The sequence below is a fragment of the Sturnira hondurensis genome, unplaced genomic scaffold, assembly GCF_014824575.4.
Source record: "Sturnira hondurensis isolate 20B ecotype Veracruz unplaced genomic scaffold, ASM1482457v3 Scaffold0013515, whole genome shotgun sequence".
NCBI lineage: Eukaryota > Metazoa > Chordata > Mammalia > Chiroptera > Phyllostomidae > Sturnira > Sturnira hondurensis.
In genome coordinates this window covers 3,985,342-4,009,451 of record NW_028086146.1, presented here as the reverse complement: position 1 = coordinate 4,009,451, position 24,110 = coordinate 3,985,342, and the positions used below count along the sequence as shown (strand labels likewise).

At 35.7% G+C, this 24,110-nt stretch overlaps 1 protein-coding gene across 2 annotated transcripts in view; it reads left to right on the top strand.

The window, feature by feature from the left end:
* Positions 1–23,736, top strand: part of LOC118997840 (COBW domain-containing protein 1) — a 49,442-nt gene extending 25,706 nt beyond the window's left edge. The window contains exons 7-15 of one of the 2 annotated variants that reach the window (XM_037061712.1): positions 1,042–1,088; positions 2,831–2,917; positions 4,922–4,966; positions 10,786–10,842; positions 13,536–13,587; positions 16,616–16,684; positions 16,785–16,850; positions 21,634–21,763; positions 22,751–23,736. In XM_037061712.1, coding sequence (XP_036917607.1) covers positions 1,042–1,088; positions 2,831–2,917; positions 4,922–4,966; positions 10,786–10,842; positions 13,536–13,587; positions 16,616–16,684; positions 16,785–16,850; positions 21,634–21,763; positions 22,751–22,857 — 660 coding nt within the window. In that variant the 3' untranslated portion in view covers positions 22,858–23,736. The remainder of the gene's footprint in view (positions 1–1,041; positions 1,089–2,830; positions 2,918–4,921; positions 4,967–10,785; positions 10,843–13,535; positions 13,588–16,615; positions 16,685–16,784; positions 16,851–21,633; positions 21,764–22,750) is intronic. The other variant, XM_037061713.1, reaches the window with a different exon arrangement.
* Positions 23,737–24,110: the final 374 nt, after the last annotated feature.

Sequence of the window (24,110 nt, the reverse complement as noted above, 5' to 3'; positions counted from 1 at the left end):
TGTATCTGTTTTACAGAGAACATATATACTTATAGTGTTGAAGATACTTGCTAAAGATCCTGATAAACTTCTGATAAATCTTCTGAAGTGTAGTTTTTCAAGGGAAGTATATTAGGCTGTAACAAACCCTGTTACTATATGCTCTAGAGTCGGATAGGAATGGGGGAAGTATATTAGGTATTATGAAAGTACAGTTTCAGTGGTTATCTTGTAAGTAATAATGAATATTTCGAACAAGAATAATTTGGTAAAAAGGAAAATGTCTGAAATCTGAACTCTGTTTTTATGCCTTTATTTAAATATGGAAGATTTTCTATACATCAGTGTTCGTGCTGTATNGGGGAGTGGGACTGTGTTGTTATTGGCATTCTGTTAGTGGGGCTCTTCAACTTGAATTTATGTGTATCTGTTTTACAGAGAACATATGTATTTATAGTGTTGAAGATACTTGCTAAAGATCCTGATAAACTTCTGATAAATCTTCTGAAGTGTAGTTTTTCAAGGGAAGTATATTAGGCTGTAACAAACCCTGTTACTATATGCTCTAGAGTCGGATAGGAATGGGGGAAGTATATTAGGTATTATGAAAGTACAGTTTCAGTGGTTATCTTGTAAGTAATAATGAATATTTAGAACAAGAATAATTTGGTAAAAAGGAAAATGTCTGAAATCTGAACTCTGTTTTTTTGCCTTTATTTAAATATGGAAGATTCTCTATACATCAACGTTCGTGCTGTATGCTTTAAACTTACATTATGATATCATTTCTCAAAAAACTGGAAAAAATAAATATGGGGGATTTTTTTAGAAAAAGATGATGTCAGGAGACACAATTTAATCCTCACCCCCCCCCCCCAAAATGCCTCATACGGGTTCACTGTAGGAAAATATTACAAACAGAAAAGTGTTTTGTGTATTTACTAGTAGAGCTTGTTGAAGTCTTTATCAGAGGCAAGAAAGGAGTCTAAAGTAAAATTTTTCGTGTTAACATTTGATTTTGTTATACTACAGTAACTTTTTTCAAACTTTGTTTTTGTCTAGCATTTAACAGAAGAAAAACCCGATGGTCTTATCAATGAAGCTTCTAGGTATTCATATTTAAAGTATATTGAGTACTGGCTAATTGGAAAGAGAAAATTATTAATATGAAACCAAAAACAGAGAAATATGAAAGCATAAGTCAAGGGATTTATCTTTTTTCCTATAGTTGAATTACTACTAACTATTTATAATGGTCTGATAACTAAAATTTTATTTTAAACTATTTTTTATTTTATAGTATAAAGTAAATGCTGGACACAGTGATGTGCATGGGAAATGTTAACATTTAAAAATATTTTATTCTCATTTAATTTCTTGGGGTTTGAAGATGATTATAAAAAAAGTTGGCTCACTTATTGCCTTCTTCAACAGTAATTCATTTGATTCAAATGTTCACTGTTATTCAGAGCAACAGAGGAACAAATATGAATCTAGTTTTAATTTGGCATTTAGAAGATTTTTTTGTTTAAATACCTTTATGCCCCTTATAGGTTTATCTTTAGACTAATAAATATTTAAGTTACTTTGCCTACCCTAAGCATATTCTCCTTAATGGAAAAAGGGGTTTTGGACAAATGACAGTTACTAAATGTGCTGCTGGGTTTAAGAGGGAGGCCCCTTGAGCTTTGCAGTGGATGTTCCAGACATAAATAATGAAGACTGCAAGCCAGCGATGGATTCCCCATCGCTTTGGAGTGTGGTACTCTGTTGTTTTGTAATCCTGCCTAAACCCTGATTTTGGTATATGCTTTTGATTGAAATGAGACTGAACTTAAATGTTTTTGTAACTTTTCTCCTCACTACAATATGTTTATTTTAGAAAACCTAAATAAGCCAAATGGCAAATGTCAAACTATCATAAAAGCCAAAATAAAGTTAAAAGACCTCTGATTTAAAGATTGCAACTGTTTGTACGGGTGTTTTGAGATGGGTACATTCAGTTTTTATTCATATAATGGGATTGTGATGCATACTGTTGAAATTGAGGCTTTTAATGAATTAAAGTTAATTTATTTTTGAGAATTTGGTTGTGTTATTTATCAGCTGTACCTTCAGGTAGCATAAAACAAGTATTAGGAATAAACAGTCTAGTGATTAAGTTTTCCTGAAGCATTGAGGAATATGCTCAGCTTTACCAGTCCTTTTAATAGAATATATAACTTATAGTTATAGAAAGCTATTTCCTTATTCAGTCTTCTCTCATATGGGTTCTTTAACTTGAAAAAAATATATATATATATATCTGTTTTACAGAGAAAATACATATTCTTCATGGTGAAGTATGTGCTATTAGAGATCCTGATAATCTCAAGTGTCATTTTTTAAAAAACTGTTTAATATAGTTTTAATGTTAAATACTTATTCACCTGTATTTCTTTGAAAATTATGGTAACTATTACATGGAATAATTTAGTATGTAGACCGTGCTTATTTTTTACCATATTGGATATCTGAATTTTGTGCCTTTACAAAGAAAATCGTGAGTTGATAATCATCAATTGTAAATCATCCTTGTTTGTAGAACTTTTGAGGCTTGTCTTTATAGTTCTAGAGCAGCAAGTGAAAGTACTTAGTATTTTTAAAGAGTAATGTGAAATATGAATTTTTATAGTAACTAGTATAATTTATCCCTACTATTTGAAGAATAAGTAGGTTAGGAGTAAGTTGAATTACTATCTAGAGTATTAATATAGTTTTTAACCAATAGTTGATCTGAAGGAGATGTTTTATTTATTTTTTAATTTCTTAACACTTCTTTTTTGACATTTGTTCTTATTTGCTAATTTAGGCAAGTTGCTTTGGCAGATATCATCATCATCAATAAAACAGACTTGGTTTCAGAAGAGGATTTAAACAAATTAAGAACAACTATTAGGTACAAAATTATGTCTTAAGTACCTACCAATTCAAAGTGTACTATGCAAAATATTTTTACCGTGTAGCATTAGAGAATCACATACATTGTTGTTGCCTAAGTAACTTAATGTAAATTGTAATACATGGGGGTATTCCCTGTTGCTTACAGAACATAGTTCAAAGTTCATAGACTGATATGCAAGGTCTTCTGACTTAATCCTCCTCTTCCTGTCTTCTCTTGGCTTTTTCCTTACACGAAGTTCTGTAATTGTACCCAGAGTGATCATTTGCTCACTTTCTCATGGCTGTGTCTTGCGAAATTCTTTTATTGCTCATACTGTGTTCTCTCTCCCTCTGCCAGTCCTTGAATTCCTTTTTCTTCTGTGTTTTTCTTCTTTTCCACAGTAATTTTATCTGTTCTTTAGAGCCCTTTCCCTCCCCACCTTTTTCTTCCTCTCTGCTGTGTGAAGCCTTCCCTAGCTCTTGTGGTTTCATTTCTACCTGAATTCTCATTGACCTCATCTTCCTTAACTGTCTACTAAGGTTTTTCAGCTTTTGATGTCTGCAATGTCCATGGCCAAGGCTAATAAATATAGGATAATAATTATATTCAGATACATGTTAAATGATCTAACACCATTGTTGGACTTTTCAAATGTGGATAGAGTTCAGGGACTTTGAATTATTTTAAAAGAACTACACTAATAAATGTCACCTCTAAAGAGACATTGAATAGCTTTTATTGTTACTCATCTTTAGTGGGCATGGTCAGCTGACATTCAGATTTTGTATCTGTCAGTGCCAATTGATATACTATCTGTTATCAATTGAATCAACGAAGTTCAGTTTCATTAGGAGATTGGCTGCAATCATGATTACAGAAGAAAAAAATTCATTTTTTTCTCCATAGTTAGTCTTATTTTAATAGTAATATCCTCTCAGGCTTTAATGAAAAAACTAATAATGTCTCCATGTGGAAGGCGGGTAGTATTGCATAGTATTTAAGGTCACAGACACTTCAGAATCTGCTTGGGCTCTAATTCACAGTCTGTTTCTCATGATATTTTTTTTTTAAGTCTCATCTGTAAAATGAGTAATACCTGCTTCCTGAATGTAATGTTGGTAAACTTTGTGCAGTGCCCAGGGCATAGTAAGTGAGCTGTTGGCTCCTATCACTATTAGATTGTAATTTTTTCTTAGTTTAAAATTTCAAGTTACAGTGAATTAAAAAAAGAAATAAAAAGGTAGTTGACAATTTTGAAAAGTCTAAAAAGATGAGCCAGTGAATGAAAATTACTTCATTTACCCCTTTTGTCATTGTTTCCCTAAATTTTGTTTCTCTTTCAAAATCCTATGCATCCTCATGATTGCTAGAAAAAGAACACAATGTATGTAGCAAACATTTGTGGATCCAGGATTATTACTACTGGGCTTTTCTATACTGAATACTGACTAGGCTAGATCTCCAGTACCAGCAAGACTGACTGTTAAGCCAGCTTGTTGCCAGCCCGTATCATCATGCATCGTCATTTCTACAAAGTGTGCTTTGGGAATATTGGATATCAGTAAAATGTTTTACTTACCTACTCATTTTAAGGGCATTAGAATTACTGGCTATTTATGAATCACATTTTCTAAAGTGAAGGGTCTTTTTGTAACTCACAAAGCAGCCCGTAGTCTCTGAGGTGTGCAGTAGATTTTTGCACATCTTATTTTAATACCTCAGTGGAATATGCCTGACTTATGATTAAAAGGAAAAGAATAATTATGTAAGTTTTGTTTCCTACTTTTTTTAGTTCCAGATATAGTTGTATGTGCTTATTTCATATTTTAGAAATAATGTGCATTGTGTGCTCTTTTAAAAACACAGTATATAAGTTTTGTTTTTATTTTTTTGTTTTTTCTAGTTCCAGGTATATTTCGTGTGCTTATTACTTCCTAGTTTAGAAATAATATGCCTTGTGTGCTTTTTATAAAACTTAACACTTTTTTACCTTTTCTTCCTCACTTAAATTTATTCCAGATCAATAAATGGACTGGGAAAAATTATAGAAACACAAAGATCAAGGTACTTTAAAAAACTATTACTGATATTAGCAATAAATAATTTTAGTTAATAATAATTGATAAATATGCTTTATTCTAATATAAGAAAGATACGTGCATATTTTTAAAAATAGGACCCAAAAATGTTGTTTTGAATGTTCTTTTTAAATTAGTTTGATGTATTTATTTAACATGTTTGCTTCTCCTCCTTGTAGCTGAGACTATGGAGCCGTGGTAACACTATGTAGCTGCTTTTGCCTAATGAAGAGGAAAACAGGACTTTCCTCTAACCAGTATAGAAATCTGGAAAGAAGTATATTACTGGGAATTATATTTTAATTTGAACTATCTAAATAGCTTTCTAATATTTTAAAAATCCTCTTAGTGTTTAATGGTTATAAAAATAAGCTGTCATGTAAAAACTACATGGAACCTTTTAGTTTCGTTACATTCTTTTAAAATTTTTTAAATTTCCATTTTCTGTAGGCTTTTCTCTCTTTTCATTGTGTTTATACAGATGTGCTACTTTATAAAAGTATGTGTTTTTAAAACATCTGTAGACTTCGTTTCTGTAGGTTGAACTCTGTTTTACACTTGAAACAGATTTCAGAAAATTTCTATACAGGGGTATTTAATTAAGCTCTTTTTTTTTTTTTTTTTTTTTTTTAGCAAGAATGGCTCAGCAGCTTAGAGACCCAGCATCATGCAGCCAGCAGCTCTGAGACTCACAGCTTACAGTCTGCTGCCACTCAGTTTTTAATTCAGAGATTCTTTCCTTGAAAGTGCGGCAGAGGCCTTCATTGGGTGGCTCATCTGCTAAAGCAGAGATCAGAGGTGCTGAAAGACTTGTCGTAAGCGTTAGGCAGTAACAGCAGCAGCTGCTTATATGCAGGTCAGCAGCAGGGGAATTAATTTGGTTCGCCTTCTCAGGAGCCGCCCACCTGCTGGCAGAGGTGGAGAACAATGCCCTGAGTGTACGTTCTGTATGAGCACACACCATATGTGCTCCCGGTGTTTCAGGTTCCACTGTGGAGACCCTCTGATAACGTGCCTTATACTGTTTGCCCTTCTTCAGTATATGTCTTCTTCCTGTTGCATTTTACTGTTTCCTTTCTCCTTAATTTTTCTCTTTTTTATGAAATGCCAGACAACCCTTTAATGCTTAAATGAGGTTTTAAAAATCATATCCATAAATAGCTGTAACTCTGTCATAATAGCATTTCTTTGTTTCATATTTAAAAATATATCAAATCAGTTTTTTAGAGGTCTGTGAATTTATTTGAGTTTTTCTTTTTGTTAGTTTTTATTTAGGACCTCTATGTCTGGCATAAAGATTTCATCTTGAAAAGTTTATGTAACAATTTTGATGTTTATATGACATTACTTACTTTCTTTTTTAAAAAAGATTTATTTATTTATTTATTTATTTATTTTTAGATAGGGAAGAAAGGGAGAAAAAGAGGGAGAGAGACATCAGTGTTACCTCTCACGTGGCCCCCACTGGGGGCCTAGCCTGCAACCCAGGCATGTTGTGGATGCAACTCTGGCCGGCAACCCTGACTGGGAATCAAACCAGTGACCTTTTGGTTCACAGCCTACACTCAGTCCCCTGAGCTACGCCAGTGGCCTTATATGACATTTCTAACATTTGTTCTGTTATATTATAGAACAGCAAACATGCAATGATTACATTTTATTACTTCAAATGAATGAATGAACAAGTGCATAAAATCTCCTTTTTTTCTTGTTTTTCAGTGCCTGGTGTTTACCAGTGCATCTGAGAATCTGGAGACTTTGAAGCAGTACTTCTTATATTGAGGACTGATGTGGGATTAGGATCTTTTTCAGTGCAGATAGGAACTCCATGGTAGAATTCTTACTATTAGGTCATGGATCTTAAATATTTTCCAAAACTCCTTGAGGCATAGCAACTTGAGCTTCCCAGCTAGAAACTAGGGATTTGGTTTTTAACAAAGTAGTTGAAATCATTGTGATGGAAGTTTAATTTTATTGTGTGTATATTTTTGAACATCCTATGTGCATCTTGTGATTGACAAATGCTGATTGTTATCTATCTTGTGATTGTTATCTTTTTTGACTTTTAAAAAGTCTTGGAGATGTAAGTGAACTAAATAGGGAAAATCCACTTTGTTGATAATAACTTAATCTGTTCAACAGACTATTTATTGAGCATTCTACTAGTTCCTAGACATTTTGTGGCATGTTGAAGATTTAGTTAATGGATAAGGCAAAAACTTTGCCTTGAAGAAGATGAGTCATTTGAAGGAGACAGAAGCAAACAAACAAACCAATATATCAAGTATTATTGTATAACAGGAGTATTAAATGTACAGAGTCCTAGAAGATAGAGGAACAATTAATTCTTCTTGATGAAGTGTCAGAAAATTTTGACTGACAAGGTAATCATTGACCTGAGTCTTGATCATTGACCCAAGCTGAGGAATGAATAGGAGTTTTCTAGGTGGACAAGAACAGTATGGCTTTCTAGGCCAAAGGAATATTTTGTACTTCAGGGGCCTGTGAATATATTAGAATGGCTAGAACCTATGGTATTATGTTGCAGAGAGAAAAAGATATAACTGAAGAGATAGCGAACTACCATAAAAGGTCTTGAATGCCATGATACGTAGTTGGATTTTCTCCTGTAGGCAGCAAGGAATTGGGGAAGGATTTTAAAAGCAGTATGACTCTTGGGAAATGGATTAAATATGGTGCAGTTTTTCCAAGTTAGGAAGTAAGAGAGCAGCAATTTGGGGGGTAGGGTGGTGTTAGTGAGTTTAGGGAAGGTGATTAGTTCAGTTTTGTAGTCATTTGAGGTGTCACTGGGGAAAGCATTTGAAAATTTAAGTCTAGTGTTAGGACTTCTCTGTTGGATGGTATTAGTAATTCATAGATCTGGAATTGGCTGGTGGCCCCTGATCATGAGACTCATGGAACTTGGAAAAGGTGACTGTAGACAATACCCCTGGAGTAGCCCCTGAACTCCCCTTCCCACCTTGGACAGCCAGAGCCCTCTTCCTTGCCATTCTCCTGTCTCTGGTCTTGGTCTCCTTAAAGTGCTCTTTACACATGGGGAACACTGAAAACTCTTCATTGGTTAGGCACTCCTGGCACAGGTAGTTCAAGGAACTCGGAGGACTGATACTCTTTGAAAGTGTTTATCTCCCTCTTTATGTTTGCTTTATTCTGTCATTTAGTTTTTACATAATGGTCATAGACCTCATTTTTCTTTATTTTTTATATTAATGTTTTGAAAATGCCTAGTGTTTTTTATTTTTTACTGACAAAAACATTATATATTTATTTAATTTACATTTATGGATTACCAAAATAAATCCTTGTATTTATAGTCCATTCATGTTCTGTTTTTAAAACTTTTTTATTGTATTTTTTCCATTACCATTTATCCCTCTCACCACCCCCTCCCGGGTCCCCGCAGCCACCACACTGTTGTCCATGTCCATAGTCCTTTTTCCTTTTTCATGGTGAAAACCGATTTGAAGAAAGTCCATGGTAACTTTCATCCGGAAGCTTAGGCTTTTTTCTTTTATTCTCCATTGAGAATCTGGTGAGAATACAGTAAGAGGCTTTGATATTTTATTCTCTGTAGAACTTGCACAGATCTGTAGTTGGTCCTCTCTGTTTGGGAAATGTCAGAGGAATCTGGGATAAAGCAGAATTATCTCTAAATCTCTGTTTTCAAGGCACTGTCACAGTGAAACCAGTTTATACAGAAACTCGTGTTTCAAAACTGACTTTTGTTACTCAAACAATTGGCCTGAATTTTGATATTCGCACAGTCGGCATCTGTAAAATTTCTTAAACTTTAAGCTATTTCCTGAGATAAAGATAATAAACGTGGGGGAAAATTTCATTCATCACCTATCAATATAAATATTTGCTTAATTTCCATAATGAAAAAGGGGATATGTTTAATGTTAAGGCTTTGGTCTCTTACGTAAATTTGTATTAAAAAATTTCTTCAAGGAGCATTTACTTCTCTGCTTGATCATTTTCCTAATTCTGCTCATCTAGAATGTCCAGAATTTGAAATATTGTTACAGTCTATTAACATAGAACTTTGGAGTGTTCTTTTAAAAAGATGGGAATCTGCCCTGGCTGGTGTAGCTCAGTGGATTGAGCGCCGGCCTATGAATCAAAGGATGGAGGTTCGATTCCAAGTCGAGGCACATGCCTGTGTCGCAGGCTAGTTCCCAGCAAGGGACTCACAAGAGGCAACCATACATCGATAATTCTCTCCCTCTGTCCTTCCCTTCCCCTCTAAAGATAAATAAATAAAATCTTTAAAAAATAAATAGTAAAATAGAATAAAAGATGGGAATCTGTCTGCCTTGTGCCAGGATAAGCATTCATAACCTAAGAATAAAGTGTGGGCCCAAGTGCGAGTGTGTGGCAGACTGTTGAGAACAAGCAAAGCAGACACAGCTGGCCAGTCAGTCCTAAGTTAAAGGAGTTGGTTTAGCTTACATGTTTACGCATTTTAAAAAATCTTGAATTTGATGAAGTTTTGTTTTCCTTGTGAGAAAATTTAATAAATGTTTGGGAAGTTCCTGGCAATAATCAAGTAGCCTTGATCTTATACCATTTACCCAGATTTTTGAAATTTATAAAATCCACAAAATAATTTTTTTACAGACTTTTTGTTCCTTGCCCATTGTTTTTATGTTTCCAAAATACTATGATATACTATGAAATTTAATTATATTATTGTTGCTGTCTTTAAACATTCTTTGATTGTAGCTTTGATTATAGAAAAATCACTGTCCTTTACTGTTTTATAGGCTTGTAAAATTGGAACTCAATCACTAGTTTTTATAAATATGTCTATTTAAATCAGATCTCATACTAATTTTGATATAATATTCTTTTTTTATTTGAATTCTTGCTTTCCTAGTAAAGTTTAATTATTTACTACTGAATTATTCTAACAGAAATAATGTTTATTCAGATCACTAACCAGAAAGTTTCAGTCTATGTGCAACACCATTCTGAAGAAAAGGAAATCAAATCACATTCTTTGCATATAGATATGGGTTCTAGAGTGAGTATTTCCAGTACACACAGTGGCTGTTTGCCTCCTCGCAGTCTTATACCGTTACCTGTTATATCACGGAAAGAGGGAGGTGGAGTAAAATAGAAAAATTTCAAAAGTAGTGCATCTCTGTTACTGTTATTTCCATTTGTTCCACTACCCTCATTTCATATTTTGAGTAATAAACTGTTGCGTTGAAAAGTTTTATTTAACTGATTTTTTTTTGCTATAAAAACATATGTGAAAAACTCATAAATCCCAGGCTGGGTAGCTCAGTTGGTGAGAGTGTTGTCCAAGTACACTAAGGTTGACAGGGTTCCATCCCCAGTCAGGACACATACAGGAATCAGCCAATGAATGCGTCGATAAGTGGAACAACAAATTAATGTCTCTCTCTCTCCCCCCCTTCCTCATTCTCTAAAAAAAAATCAATAAATAAAGAAAGCAAAGCTCATACATTTTCAGGATTGAAAAGACAAAAGTAAAAACACCCAACAAACTAAAAAATTATAGTTTATTGAAGCAATAATCAAGTAGCCTTGATCTTATACCATTTACCCAGATTTTTGAAATTTATAAAATCCACAAAATAATTTTTTTACAAACTTTTTGTTCCTTGCCCATTGTTTTTATGTTTCCAAAATACTATGATATACTGATAAACCTTTATGTCTACATTTTTGGCAAAAGAATCTTTGAGATTTTTTTCTAGATGAAATATGTTTTATAGAATTTCACACTGTTACTTTGGTTTTCTTTTTTTTTAGAGTTGATCTCTCTAACGTGTTAGATCTTCATGCCTTTGACAGTCTCTCTGGAATAAGGTATGTGTCCTGTATTTTGGTCATTTTTGTTGTAATGTAGCTATTACTACAAAGTTATGCGGTAGAGGAATGATTTACAGAGTTGTGTACCTGGCTTAAGCTTCCTATAATTCCATTGACATCAAGACCACTCCTAATGATATGTTCTTGACAGTTTTGTTAATTGCCTGTTTGGAGATCCCAGTACATTTTCCTATAGAAATAGTAGTGTAAATGGCAGTTAACTTTAGAGAGTAATTGTTAATATTTGTATACCAAATATCTATAATACTTTCTATGACAAAATGCATGAAATACATAGAAAATTTTAGCTTGGGGTATTATCACAGGCACCTCCTTTTCCCTCAGTAATGGGTCAGTTTCCTGCCTCTTTCCCTAGAAAGAATCTTTTTGGTAAGGAAGAGAAGAATGTAAATTTCTTTCCTGGATATCAGTATCTTTTTTTTTAAGTCATCTTAACCATTATTAAGTGTACAGTTCAGTAAAGTATATTCATATTATTGTGGAATGGATCTAGAGAACTTTTTTACCTTGCGAAACTAAAACTCTGCACCTAGTAAATGCCAACTCTCCACATTCCCTGCCCCCCCACCCCCTGGCAACCATCATTCTGTTGTTCATTTCTGTGACTCTGACTACCTTGAGACTCCTAAGTAGACTCAAACAGTATTTGTCTAACCATGACTGGCTTATTTCACCAAGTCCTCAAGATTCATCCATGTTTTAGCAGATGACAGGACTTCTTTCCTTCCTTTTAAAAAAGGCTAAGTAATATTCCCCTGTAGTGTATAATGTTGTTAAGAACATGGGTGTGTTAATATCTCTTCAAGATCCTGCTTCCAATTCTTTTGGATATATACCCAAGAGTGAGATTGCTGTATCCTGTGGTATTTCTATTTTTAAGTTTTTCAGGAACCGTCATGCTGTTTTTCCATAGCAGCTACATTGTTTTATGTTCCCACCGCAGTGCACAAGGGTTTCGGTTTTCCTACATCTTGCCAATACTTACTTTCTGTTGTTTTTGGTAGTAGCTGTCCTAATGGGTATGAGGTGATCGCTCATTGTGGTTTTGACTTGCATTTCTCTAATGATTAGAGATGTTGAACATCTTTTCATATCCTCGTTGGCCATCTGTGTATCATCTTTGGAGAAATGTCCATTTAGGTACTTTGCTCATTTTTAAATCCGGTTATTTGATTTTGATGTTGTGGCTGAGTTAAAGGATATTTTTGTATATTGACTCCTTTGTATATTTCTGTATAGGTATGAACCCCTTATCAGATATATGATTTGTGAATGTTTTCTTCCATTTCCTCTGAAGTAGATGGGTCAATAAGACCCTCATGGGAGAGTCTCCTCCTTATACCCAGAGGAAAGGAGCTTCCTTATCTGTGAAGACAAATGGACGCGCAGAGGAATCTGAAGGAGCAGACCCACCGAGTTTCCCCAGTTCGCTACACTTGGCTCACACTCTGTCCTGCCGTGTCTTTCCGTGACTTTGCGCTCTTCTTCAGACCCAACACGAAACCACTACACCTAAAGCATTTATTTGGGTCTTCATTTCCTTATGAAGGCCGCTGTGTCCTGGAAAATTTTAGTAGTTGTATGCTTTCCTCCTGTTGCTCTGTCTTTGTCATTCTAATTTTCAGACCCAGCCAGGGCCTGGAGGGGGCAGAAGAAAACGTTTTCCTCCTGCCCAGCAGAAGTGTCAGGCAGTCATTGCCCAATATTAACTACTGAGTGTAGGGAAAGAGCATACAGCTCGCTTATGAATGTTATAATGCACTAGTGACACTTAAGTAGCTGTTCAGTGAGATGCCCTGCTGTGAGTAAGCCTTTGTATAACTTTTCATTGTGCTTACTTGTTACACGGAGACTCCCTTCCTGAGCAACCAGCTGGGGATGTCTCATCTGACCCTTTCCCTGCCAAGACCCCCTTCCCCCTAGAGACTTACTCCAATAAGCCTTTTCTTTTCCTAAACTTGCTGTTACTAATTTACCCCTCACTGTTCTTCAAGGCAACACCTCTGCAAGGCTTAAAGTCCTTCCCTCCTCCCAGTCCTACCCCCCCCCCCATCAGTGTCTAAATGTTTGCTGTAGTTGTTATGGTTATAATTTGTTATACCATATTGGTCTTTTCACTCTTTTCCTATCAGAACAATGCATTTTTGAGATTCTGACTTTTTGTTCTTACCAGTGACCGAGTACATAGAAGACCTACATTTATGGATACTGTTTATTTTTTTTACTAAGTAGTCATGTTCAAGGGAAAACATTTATAATGGAAATTTTATTCATCTAACTTTCTTTAGGTACCAGCATTTTCATATTAAAAAGCATGGGGAGAGTTGGTGAAATTTTGAGCAATAGTAAAAATACTTATTTATACTTTTCTAGACCTGTATTAGATCAATTGGAATTAAAAAGAAATCTACTGACATATTTAACCACACAAAATAGTGTTGCTAAAGATTAGTTTTTCTTTACATTGTGTTCATGTATGTGAACGTGTGTACATTTTTAAGAAAAGGTTTAAAACAATCTGCCAGCTTTTTTCTATTCGAAGATGTGAGCAACATGTAGTAGAGTCAAGGCTGAGTTTTCTCTTCCTTGTGTAGCTTTGTATCTCTAAGAAGTGTACAAGATTAATTAAAAAATGTATTGATCTCTGAATTTATAATGACTTGTTTTAGTTTGCAGGAAAAAATTCAATATTTGCCAACAATACAACCTCACCTTGATCAGGTAAAAAAAATCTTAAAAAAAATTTTTTAAGTATTTCTAATTAAATCGGTTCTGTTTATGACTTTTATATTTGAACTCTTCCTAAAAATGTATTTTTTGAACTGTGTTGATAATTTTTAGACTTGAGTGTTTTTGAGGTCATCTAATCTCACATCTTAAAGCATTACAGGAATTCATTAAACTGGAATTGCTTAGAATACAGCGTCCGAAAGAAGTAACACCATTGAGTGTGGTTGGTAGGGTACCTGAATGTCTTGCATGAGATGGACAGCAATTTGAACATTTCACCATATGACATTTCTAAAATGTCATGTGCTTGCGTGTGACATTGTTATGTTACAGAATTACATGCTTATGATTTTGCAATAAAAGATTTTTAAAAAGATTTCATTTATTTATTTTTAGAGAGAGGGTAAGGAGGAAGAGAGAGAGAGAGAGAAAATTCAATGTGTGGTGGTTTCTCACACGCCCCCTAGTGGGGACCTGGCTTGCAACCCAGGCATGTGCCCTGACTGGGAATCAAACCAGTGACCCTTTGGTTAGCAGGCCAGCACTCAGTGCACTAAGCCACACCAGCCTGGGCAAAGATTGTTATGTAATGAAAAAAAGGTGGAGAGGGGTGTGTTATTTGTGCTGGATTCTGTATTAGTTTAAAAAATTATGCTTTCTAACTTTTCCATTCTCTAGGTTACTCAGGATATTTGATCAGTTGTTCTGAAGGGAATTCGTGCTTAAAAGCAGAGTGGGCTTCTATATACAGCCTATTTTTAACAACACTAAACTGATTAAGGAAAAGTTTGGTGTAAGCATCCAAAGTGTACAGTGCAGTATGGTTAACTACATGCACATTGTCGTACGGTGGAGCTCCAGAGTGTTTTCATCTTGCAGAACTGAAACTCTGTACTCACTGAATAGCAACTCTCCGTTTCCCTTCCCCAGCCCCTGGCAGCCACCGTACTGCTTTCTGCTTCTATGAGTTTGACTGTGTCGATCCTTATATAAGTGGAATCATGTGGTGTTTGTCCTTCGGTGACTTTCTTATTTCAGTTAGCATGGTGTCTTTAAGATTCACCCATGTTGTAGCATGTGTCAGAATTTCTTTTCATTCATTCATCTTTTAAAGGATGAGTAAGTCTATTATTCTGTTCTAAAATTCTGTTACTCCACATTTTATACTGCATTATTGTACATTTTCATTTATTCACTAATTTTCCATTGTTCTCCCACTTAGCTACTGCAACAAAATAAATACTTTTAGAAATATGACATTTTAAAGTCCAATCTTACTTGGCTTTCAGTTCCCATATCTGAACAAGAAAGTGCTTTCTGCCTTTCCTATTAGTAGTAACTGTAAACTAAATGCCGGTATATTTCTGCTTATGTTGGTTTATAATGTTTACTTACTTTCAGTTATTCTCTAACTGTTGGGTTGGCCAAAATGCCCATTTAGGTTTTTTTGTAAAATAAAAGACACATTTGTCATTTTTCACCAATAACTTTATTGATTGGGATATTTTGAGTATTGATTTGGATACATGAGTATTTTGGATGTCTCCCACTGGAGATATTGGCTTCTAGTGGGTAGAGGCCAGGGGTGCTGCTCAATATCTTCCAGTGCACATGACAGCCCCACAGCAAAGAATTATTTGGTCAGAAAGTCAACAGTACCAAGAAACTTCACAAACCACTTTTGACACATTTGATCAGTCGCAGCACCTTCTCCATACACTGTACAAATCTTCTTTTTTTGGCTTCAATTTCATTCTCACCTTTCTTGAAATAATAAAGCACAATACTCCAAAAATGTCATGTATCTTCATCCATCTTCAACAAATAAAATGGCTGCACAAAAAATCACCAATTTTGATTACCCCTTTTTAAAAAATCACACTGATATGACAGCTGTCACAACAGAACCTAACAAAACTGTTTCAAATGAAGTTAAAGACAACTAAGTGCTATAGAACCATCATCTGGAAAAAAAATGAACTTTTTGGCCAACCCAGTATGTTTGGATAGAAAACAGTTCTGATCTTTTCATATTTTCTAGTGTAAGCCTGTATGATTTCCTACTGTGAGTAGATAATGCAGTTCTAGGAAATGATGGAAAGCTGTGCCTTAGAATGTTTTTTTCTACCTATTTTAAAGGTTGGTTTGAACGTTTATTCTCATTGCCTATGAGTGGTTTGTGCTTTTCTCAGGTTATGTTTTTAGCCTTGGATTTTCATCATAAAGTTTGAAATTTTGGGGTTATGGTAGAAATTGGACATTTTGATTTTAATTATGTGACTAGCTACAGGAAATCATAAGCTTCTGGGTTCCTTAAGTAGACAGTGAGAGATTTATCAAGGTTGGGAGAAAAAAGTGAATCTGAAAGTTAGCATGCTATAAATGATGATGTCATCTTCTAAAACCAAAGATGACATAATATTCATTCTCTCTCTAGGTGTTCTCCCCTTGGCACATGTTTGGCCAGAGATACCCCAAATATTTCCTTTATGTTTATTTTTCCAAAGAGCAGAATTAAATTTTTGCTTTTGAGGTCTACTCCTGGCTCTGGGTAGTTGGTTTTTATTGTTTGGTCCTCATTTCCCCCAATGTATAAAATGGAAATAATTCTCTTTATTTCACAGGATGGATGTCACAAGTAAGTGAAAGATAAATGAAGTGACCCAGGCAAAGGTACCTGGCTCATTACTTATAGTTGATAAACTTTATATGTGTATTAATATTACCTTTTCTCTTAGCCTGAGAATCCTGGAGAGAATGAATTAAATCATGAGTTCCCTTTATGACAGTTTCTCTGTGTAAATGTTAAACCACTGATCAACTTAACAGTATAGGAAATGGAGTTGCCAGTACAGAAAATCAGCAAGTAATAGCGAAAAAGTTATACATAATAGGTATTGTTAGGCCACATAAATTTCTATGAATGTGTTTCTTACTTTTTATCTTAAAACTTGTCATTTTTTAAAAAAATCATTTTTTACTATAAAAAAGTCATTGTTGATTCTGTCTTGATTTACAGAGTATTATTACAGTCACATTTGAAGTACCAGGAAATGCGAAGGAAGAAAATCTAAATGTATTTATTCAGGTGAATGCAGTTGTTAACTGATTAATGATTTATCAGCTGTGTTGTGTAGTTGTTGCTGTTAGCAGTGGTTGGTCTTACTCACGCGTGTCACTTGATGCAGAGTCTTCTGTGGGAAAAGGATGTGAGGAACAAGGACGGTGACTGCATGGAAGTCATACGACTAAAGGTGCAGTATACAGCTTACAGTTATACTTTTGGACAGAGTCCCTTCCTTGGCTGTTACATAAAATCATAACTGGACTTTAAAAAATCATACAGAAGCACTGGATTTAGTACAAATAACATTTATCTATTTTCATTTTCCCTTATTTCCACTGCTGAAAGAAGTCTTAGAAATCACTGCATAAAACATGATTTATTTGTAGAGCTTCATTTAGTGTTGCAGCTAAAACAACCCCTGTGCTTTGAAATGTTAGCCTGTGCTCTCTACTCCCAGGAGTTCTGAGCAGGTACCTGGCTCATGATGAGCTTGGCCTGTTGAAACTCTCCTCCCTTTGGCACTCACTCGGTCAGTTAGAGAAGACTGAACATTTTCCTGTTTATTTTTTCCAATAAAGCTTTATTAACAGAGAAATGATATTAGAAATCTTATTGCAGCTGAACCTTTGCTTCTTGGTGCTTTTAGCAGATACTAAACATTTGTCATACTATAAGCAGTACTATAAAAAGACTAAAAGAACACTTGACATTAGGGTGTTTATTGTCACAAAAGGTGGTTTATTTTTTTAAACCCTCGTCTGAGATATATGTTTATTGATTTTAGAGAGGAAGGGAGAGAAAGGAACACTGATGGGAGAGAGAAGCATTGACTGGTTGCCTTGCATATGCTCCCTGACCAGGGATTGAACCTGCAACCTAGGCATGTGCCCTGACTGGGAATCAAATCTGCAACCTTCTGGTGTATGGTACGATGCAATAACCAACTGAGCCACCTGGACAGGGCACAAAAGGTGTTTTTTACATAGGGCAGTCGTTCTAGGTTGTGTGCTTAATCTATCAGCTGTTATTTGAGTGTCTTTTCCAGAAGTGTGTAAACTTTCTATTTTTGTTTATTATTATTACTGTTAGTAACTAGATTCTCTGGTTAGGGAATGACTTCCTGGGATCATTAGAACAACAAAGGTTAGACTATGGAGAAACTATTTAGGTCTAGATTTCTTCACACCTTGTGCCAGCCCTACCTGAGCTTGCTGCTGTAGAACAAGGCAGGAGAATCCCATGTCCTTCCCACCCGATCCTGCTGCTGCTGCTGCTGCTGCTGCTTTGTGATTGTAGCACCATCTCCCTTCCATGATCCTAACTGGCAAATCATATTTCACTCTGTAACTGCTTTTGTCTCCTACTACGGAATATGGGTGGTACCTAGAAAAGCAGCCATTGTGGCATGATACTAAGGCTGCCACCAAGACCTCTATACAGAGTTCAGTGGCTCATTCTGCACTGTCCCATGTTGGAGTTTGTCCTTACATGTATGCCCATTTTTGTGCAGTTGTCCTCTTTGGTTCCCCCTTTGGCTTCCTCTCAACACAACACTGGGAGACCTGTACCAACACAGTCTTTATCTTACAGACTTCCTTCTCTTTCCTGTTGCAAGTGGTGGTCCAATGTAATCAGCATGTTGGACATGTTAACTCTAGTAACAGCTAAGGTTTCAAACTCTTGATACAAAATTGATGCTTAGGTAATTCTAAGGTGTTTATTATTATAATACATATTAAAATTTGAAAAGCAAAAGACAAATCATGTTATACACCTTAAATTAATACAATGTTATATGTCAGTTATATCTCAATAAAACTGGGTGAAAGAACCAGAAAGCAGCTGGGCACAGGCAAAGAAAAACTGGAAGAACATACACACAAAATGCATAAATATACCAAAAGTACACAAAAAATTGTGTGGTTGGAACGACTGTCAGTGATATGTCTTTTTCTATCTGTCAATATATGTTGATTTTACACAAATATGCACAACAAATATTTCAGAGAAATGATTTTATATTCATAGGAGCCAGTTTGTTAGATTATTTGTTCTTCATTTCTGCAAATAAATACAAAATGAACTTTTATTTAGATAAATGTAGTAGTTATCTACTCCATTTGTTGCAGCTCATACAAAAACAAATTATTTGTTAATAAAATCTTTTAACTTCTCAGACTTTCCCATAAAACTGAAACAACTATAAAATTTCTAAAAGAATAATCAGTAGAATTTGATATATGTTTTATTATTTTGCTGTTTGATCTTTTGTTGTGATAACACTGAAAGAACATCCTAATACATATTACGAATTTTGTCATTAGAAAAATATCAATGGGATTTACAGTTAAGATGGAGATGTAGATAAACATACTTCACCTCTGCATACAACTACAGCAAAAATTACAACTAGACTACAAAACAGACATCACCCAGATTCGTCAGAAAATTAAGCCCTGTGGAAGGCCAACAGCCAAGGGTTTAAAGAACCCACATTCATCCAGATGGGTAGGAGGGGCAGAGGCGCAGTGGAATGGACAGTCCCGCATTCACATGTGGTGAATAAAAATCGGAAGGGATACCTTGGGAGTGAGCGATTTCAGCCCCAGACCAGACTACCCAGCCCAGGCTTCCAGAACTAGGAAGATAAGTCCCGATAACTTCTGGCTTTAAAAACCAGTGAGGGTTGGGTTGGCAAAAGAAACCCTTACACATTCTCAAGACACCTCTTAAAGGGCCCACAGTGGATTTAGGATTCACGCAGACCCACTCCCCTCTCACATTCAGCACCAGGGCATCAGCTGGAAGGGCACAAGTGGTATAGAGCGAGAAGGGGAGAAAGTGAAGTGACTGGCAACAGGACAAGTGCCAGGACACAGATTCCTCCCAGGCAATATTCAGAGGCCAGGCAGCGGCATTGTTCTCTTTCTGAGCCCTCCGAGCCCAGAGCCACAAAGCAGTGAAATAGGTTGCCCCACCTGGGCAATTACCTAAGGCTCACACATTTTGCAGGTGACTCTTCTGTAATAGGCCATACTGCTAAGTAAGACAGGGAGTCAAAGCAGCTCTACCTAATACACAGAAACAAATACAGGGAGGCTGCCAAATTGAGGAGGCAAGGAAATATGGCCCATATAAAAGAACAGATCAAAACTTCAGGAAAAGAACTAAATGAAATGGAGATAAGCAACCTATCAGATGCAGATTCAAAGCACTGGTTATCAGGATGCTCAAAGAAACCACTGGGTACTGCAACAACATAAAAAAGACCCAGGCAGAAATGAAGGTTGCACTAGTAAATAAAAAATCTAAAGGGAATCAACAGAGGAGGGGATGAAGCTGAGAATCAAATTAATGATTTGGAACATGAGGAAGAAAAGAGCATTCAGTCAGAACAGCAAGAAGAAAAGAGAATTAGAATGAGGATAGAATAAGGAGCCTCTGCGACATTTCTAAACATACCAACATCCAAGTCATAGGGGTGCCCAAAGGATACAAAAAAGAACAAGAAATTGAAGACTCATTTGTAAAAATAATGAAAGAAAATTTCCCTAATTTGGTGAAGGAAATAGACATGCAAGTCTAGGAAGCACAGAGAGTCCCAAACAAGTTGGACCCAAAGAGGACCACATCAAGACAGATCATAATTAAAATGCCAAAGGTTAAAGATAAAGAGAGAAACAGAGTTCATCTACAAAGGAGTTCCCATAAGACAGTCAGCTGCCCTGGTAGGTATGGCTCTGGATTGAACACTGGCTGTAAACCAGAAGGTCACAGGTTTGATTCCCCATCAGGGCACATGCCTGGGTTGTGGCCTGGGTCTCCATTTGGGGGCAAACAAGAGGCAACCCAATTGATGTTTCTCTCATACATTGATGTTTCTTTCCCTTCCTTTCTCCCTTCTCCTCTCTCTGGAAAAAAAATTGTTAAAGAGTTGATTTCTCAAAAGATACTTCGCAGGCTAGAAGGGACTAGCAAGAAGTATTCAAAATGATGAAAACCAAGGATCTACAACCTAGGTTATTCTATCCAGCAAAGCTATCATTTAGAATTGAAGGGCAGATGAAGTGCTTCCCAGACAACATAAAACTAAAGGAGTTCATCACCAAGCCATTATTACATGAATCGTTAAAGGGAACTATATAAGAAAAAGAAGACCAAAATTATGAACATTAAAATGGCAACAAATGCAAAACTGTCAACAACTGAATCTAAAACACAAACTAAGCAAGCAAGAACAGGAACAGAATCATAGACATGAAGATCATATGGAGGGTTATCAGTTGGGAAGGGCATTCTATTAGGGAGAATGGAGGAAAAGGTAGAGATGAAAAAGTACACATTGGTAGGTACAAAATAGATGGGGATGTTAAGAACAGTATATAGGAAATGGAGAAGCCAGAGAACTTATGCATGACTCATGGACATGAACTGAGGGGGGCATTGCTGGAAGGAGTGGTGGTACTGGGCAGAGGGGGGCAAAGGGAAAGAAATCGGGACAACTGTAGTAGCATAATCAATAAAATACATTTAAAAATGTGTACAGAAACTTTAATAATTGGAGGCTTTAGGAAACGTAATGCACAAGTAACTAAAAATAAGTAACTTAAAAAATTGTTTAAATCCTCACCCAAGGACTTTTTTTTTCATTGCTCTTAGAGAGGAAGGGGGAGAAAGAAACATTGATGCAAGAGATAAGCATCGATTGGTTGCCTGGACCAGGGATTGGATGTGCCCAGACCAGGGATCCAACCCGAAACCTGGGTGTGTGCCTCACTGGAGAGCAAGCTGAGAACCTTTCAGTTATAGGAAGAGGCTCCTAATAACTGAGCCACACCAGCCAGGGCAGGAAATAAGTAATTTTAACAGTATCTTTTTATGAATTTGTATTTTGAAAAGGAATAGGAAAAATTAATATTAAGTGCTTTCAAATTCAAATTAAGGCTGGCTGATCCTTGTCCTCTGAGCAGGGGCTGGTGTCGGTCAAAGACAAACCACAGCAGATGATTGTCCAAGGCGTCTACGAGCTGTATGATGTGGAGGAGACCCCAGTGAGCTGGAAAGATGACGCTGAGAGAACAAATCGGTTGGTTCTTATCGGTAGGTTACAAACCGTTGAATTTCTAAAGCAAAGCAGAAAAACAGGGTCTGGCACAAATAACTCCTGTTTTTGATTACAAGATCTTTTGTTACAAAATCATAGGCGTGTAATTCTGGAACATAATACCACACTCAAGCACACCATGTGACATTTTAAGTGAAATGTTCAAATTAAAACTGTAAATTATTATATCCATGTTATTACCCTACCAACCACACTCAAGTAGGGCTGGATTCTGTTGGATTCTGTGTATTTGAAAGGAATATAATGTGTGGTTAATGTATTTGTCTTAATCATATGATACCATTCATAAGAACTTGCTGGGCCTTTTTTCTCTTTCAACAACTTCAGAATAGTGATTAGTCCAAATGTCCATTGTGTTCTGAGGGATTTAACTAGAAAATTAAGGAAGGAATCACTCAATTGCTATTGTTTTTCACTTCTGAAGATCATCAAGAATTTAATGAACTGGAGAACAGGCTGACAGTGACCAGAAGGGAGAGGGGAGGGAATTTCAGGGGAAAAGGGGAAGGGTTTACAGGAACAAGTATAAAGGACACATGGACAAAAACTGTGGGGGGGAGGGGTGGAAATGGGAGGGAGAGGGGAGGGCTGGATGGGTGGGCTGGGATGGGAATAAAAGAAAACTGTATTTGAACAACAATTAAAATTTTTAAAAATGCAAAAAAATTTAATCTGGATTTGAAAGGTCAACTGTGTCATTTTAATAAATGTGGTGCAGTCACACCCTGTTTTGTTCTCTGCAGGCAGAAATTTGGATAAGGATGTCCTTAAGCAACTATNGGGGTGGAAATGGGAGGGAGAGGGGAGGGCTGGATGGGTGGGCTGGGATGGGAGTAAAAGAAAACTGTATTTGAACAACAATTAAAATTTTTAAAAATGCAAAAAAATTTAATCTGGATTTGAAAGGTCAACTGTCATTTTAATAAATGTGGTGCAGTCACACCCTGTTTTGTTCTCTGCAGGCAGAAATTTGGATAAGGATGTCCTTAAGCAACTATTTATAGCTACTGTGACAGAGACAGAAAAGCAGTGGACAACATATTTTAAAGAAGATCAAGTTCATCCATAATATTGGAAGCACTTCTTTTCAAAAGGATTGGATGATAATATTAGAACTATGTTTCCTCCTGGGTGTATTTCAAGCATCTGTTCTTTGCATTAATTCTGCTGTGAATTCCAGTGTATGTTAAACTTATATTTTATAGAATACATAAGATATAGTAAATCAGTACTGTAAAACATTTGCTATTTATACAATAAAATTAATATCCTGTTTTTTAGTAGACATTTCACAAAAATATCTTTCAGAATTGGCTTTCAAGGTTACATATGCTGAGCTCATCCATGGAGGTTACTGTTTTTAAAATAATGATGGTAAAACTTACTTCAGCATTGTCATTTTCCTTTAGAACTTTAGCTTCTTGCATAGATACAATTTTTTTAACAAAAACATTTCAAAAGCAAATAATATCTCCATTTTTATTAAATGAAATAAAAGATTTGTTCTGACTAGACACTTATAGGTGGAAGAAATCTGAATCAAATAAATTCATTAGAACCATCGCTTATTTTTAGTCAATTCTAAGCCTTACTGACAGTCAATGAAACTTCAGCCATTCACTTTGAAATTTATTTAGAAGATTCTAATTGTAGAACATTTAATTTTAAGTAGATTTTTACTACTGGTATTAAATTCATTTTGGCTTTTTTTTTAACCTTTTCAAATTTTTAGCATACACTAAAAAGTGATGTGGTACAAACCTTCAGATACAACTTCAGATATTTTGATAATTTAACCATCTTTATTTTCTCCTGTTCCTCTAAGAGTGGGTCAGCATTAACAATACTCAGATTGTAGGGTAATAGCATTAGATGGAATTTAGAGAAAACCTTTCCTAAACTAATAGTTGTTAAATAGAGAAAACTATCAGAATGGCATTTTGAATTTTTTAAAAGAATTTTGAACCAGAGGATCACGGTTCGATTCCCAGCCAGGGCACATGCCTGGGTTGCAGGCCGGTTCCCTACAGGCCAACTCCCAGCAGGGGATGCACAAAAGGCAACCATACATTGATGTTTCTCTCCCTCTCTCCTTCCCATCTAAAGATAAATAAATAAATAAAATCTTTAAAAAAAAGAATTTTAAATAAAGAATTACATTTATGTATCTTGAATGGCTCCATTGTGTTTGGAGGCATGTTGACCGATTAAATTATCTGTGCTCCTTTCCCCTGCATCCTGTACCTTTTATGTATAACTTCTCTACGTTCCCCCATCTCCTACATTTGTTAGTTAATGAGTGGCTGAGAAACACCCCTGTTT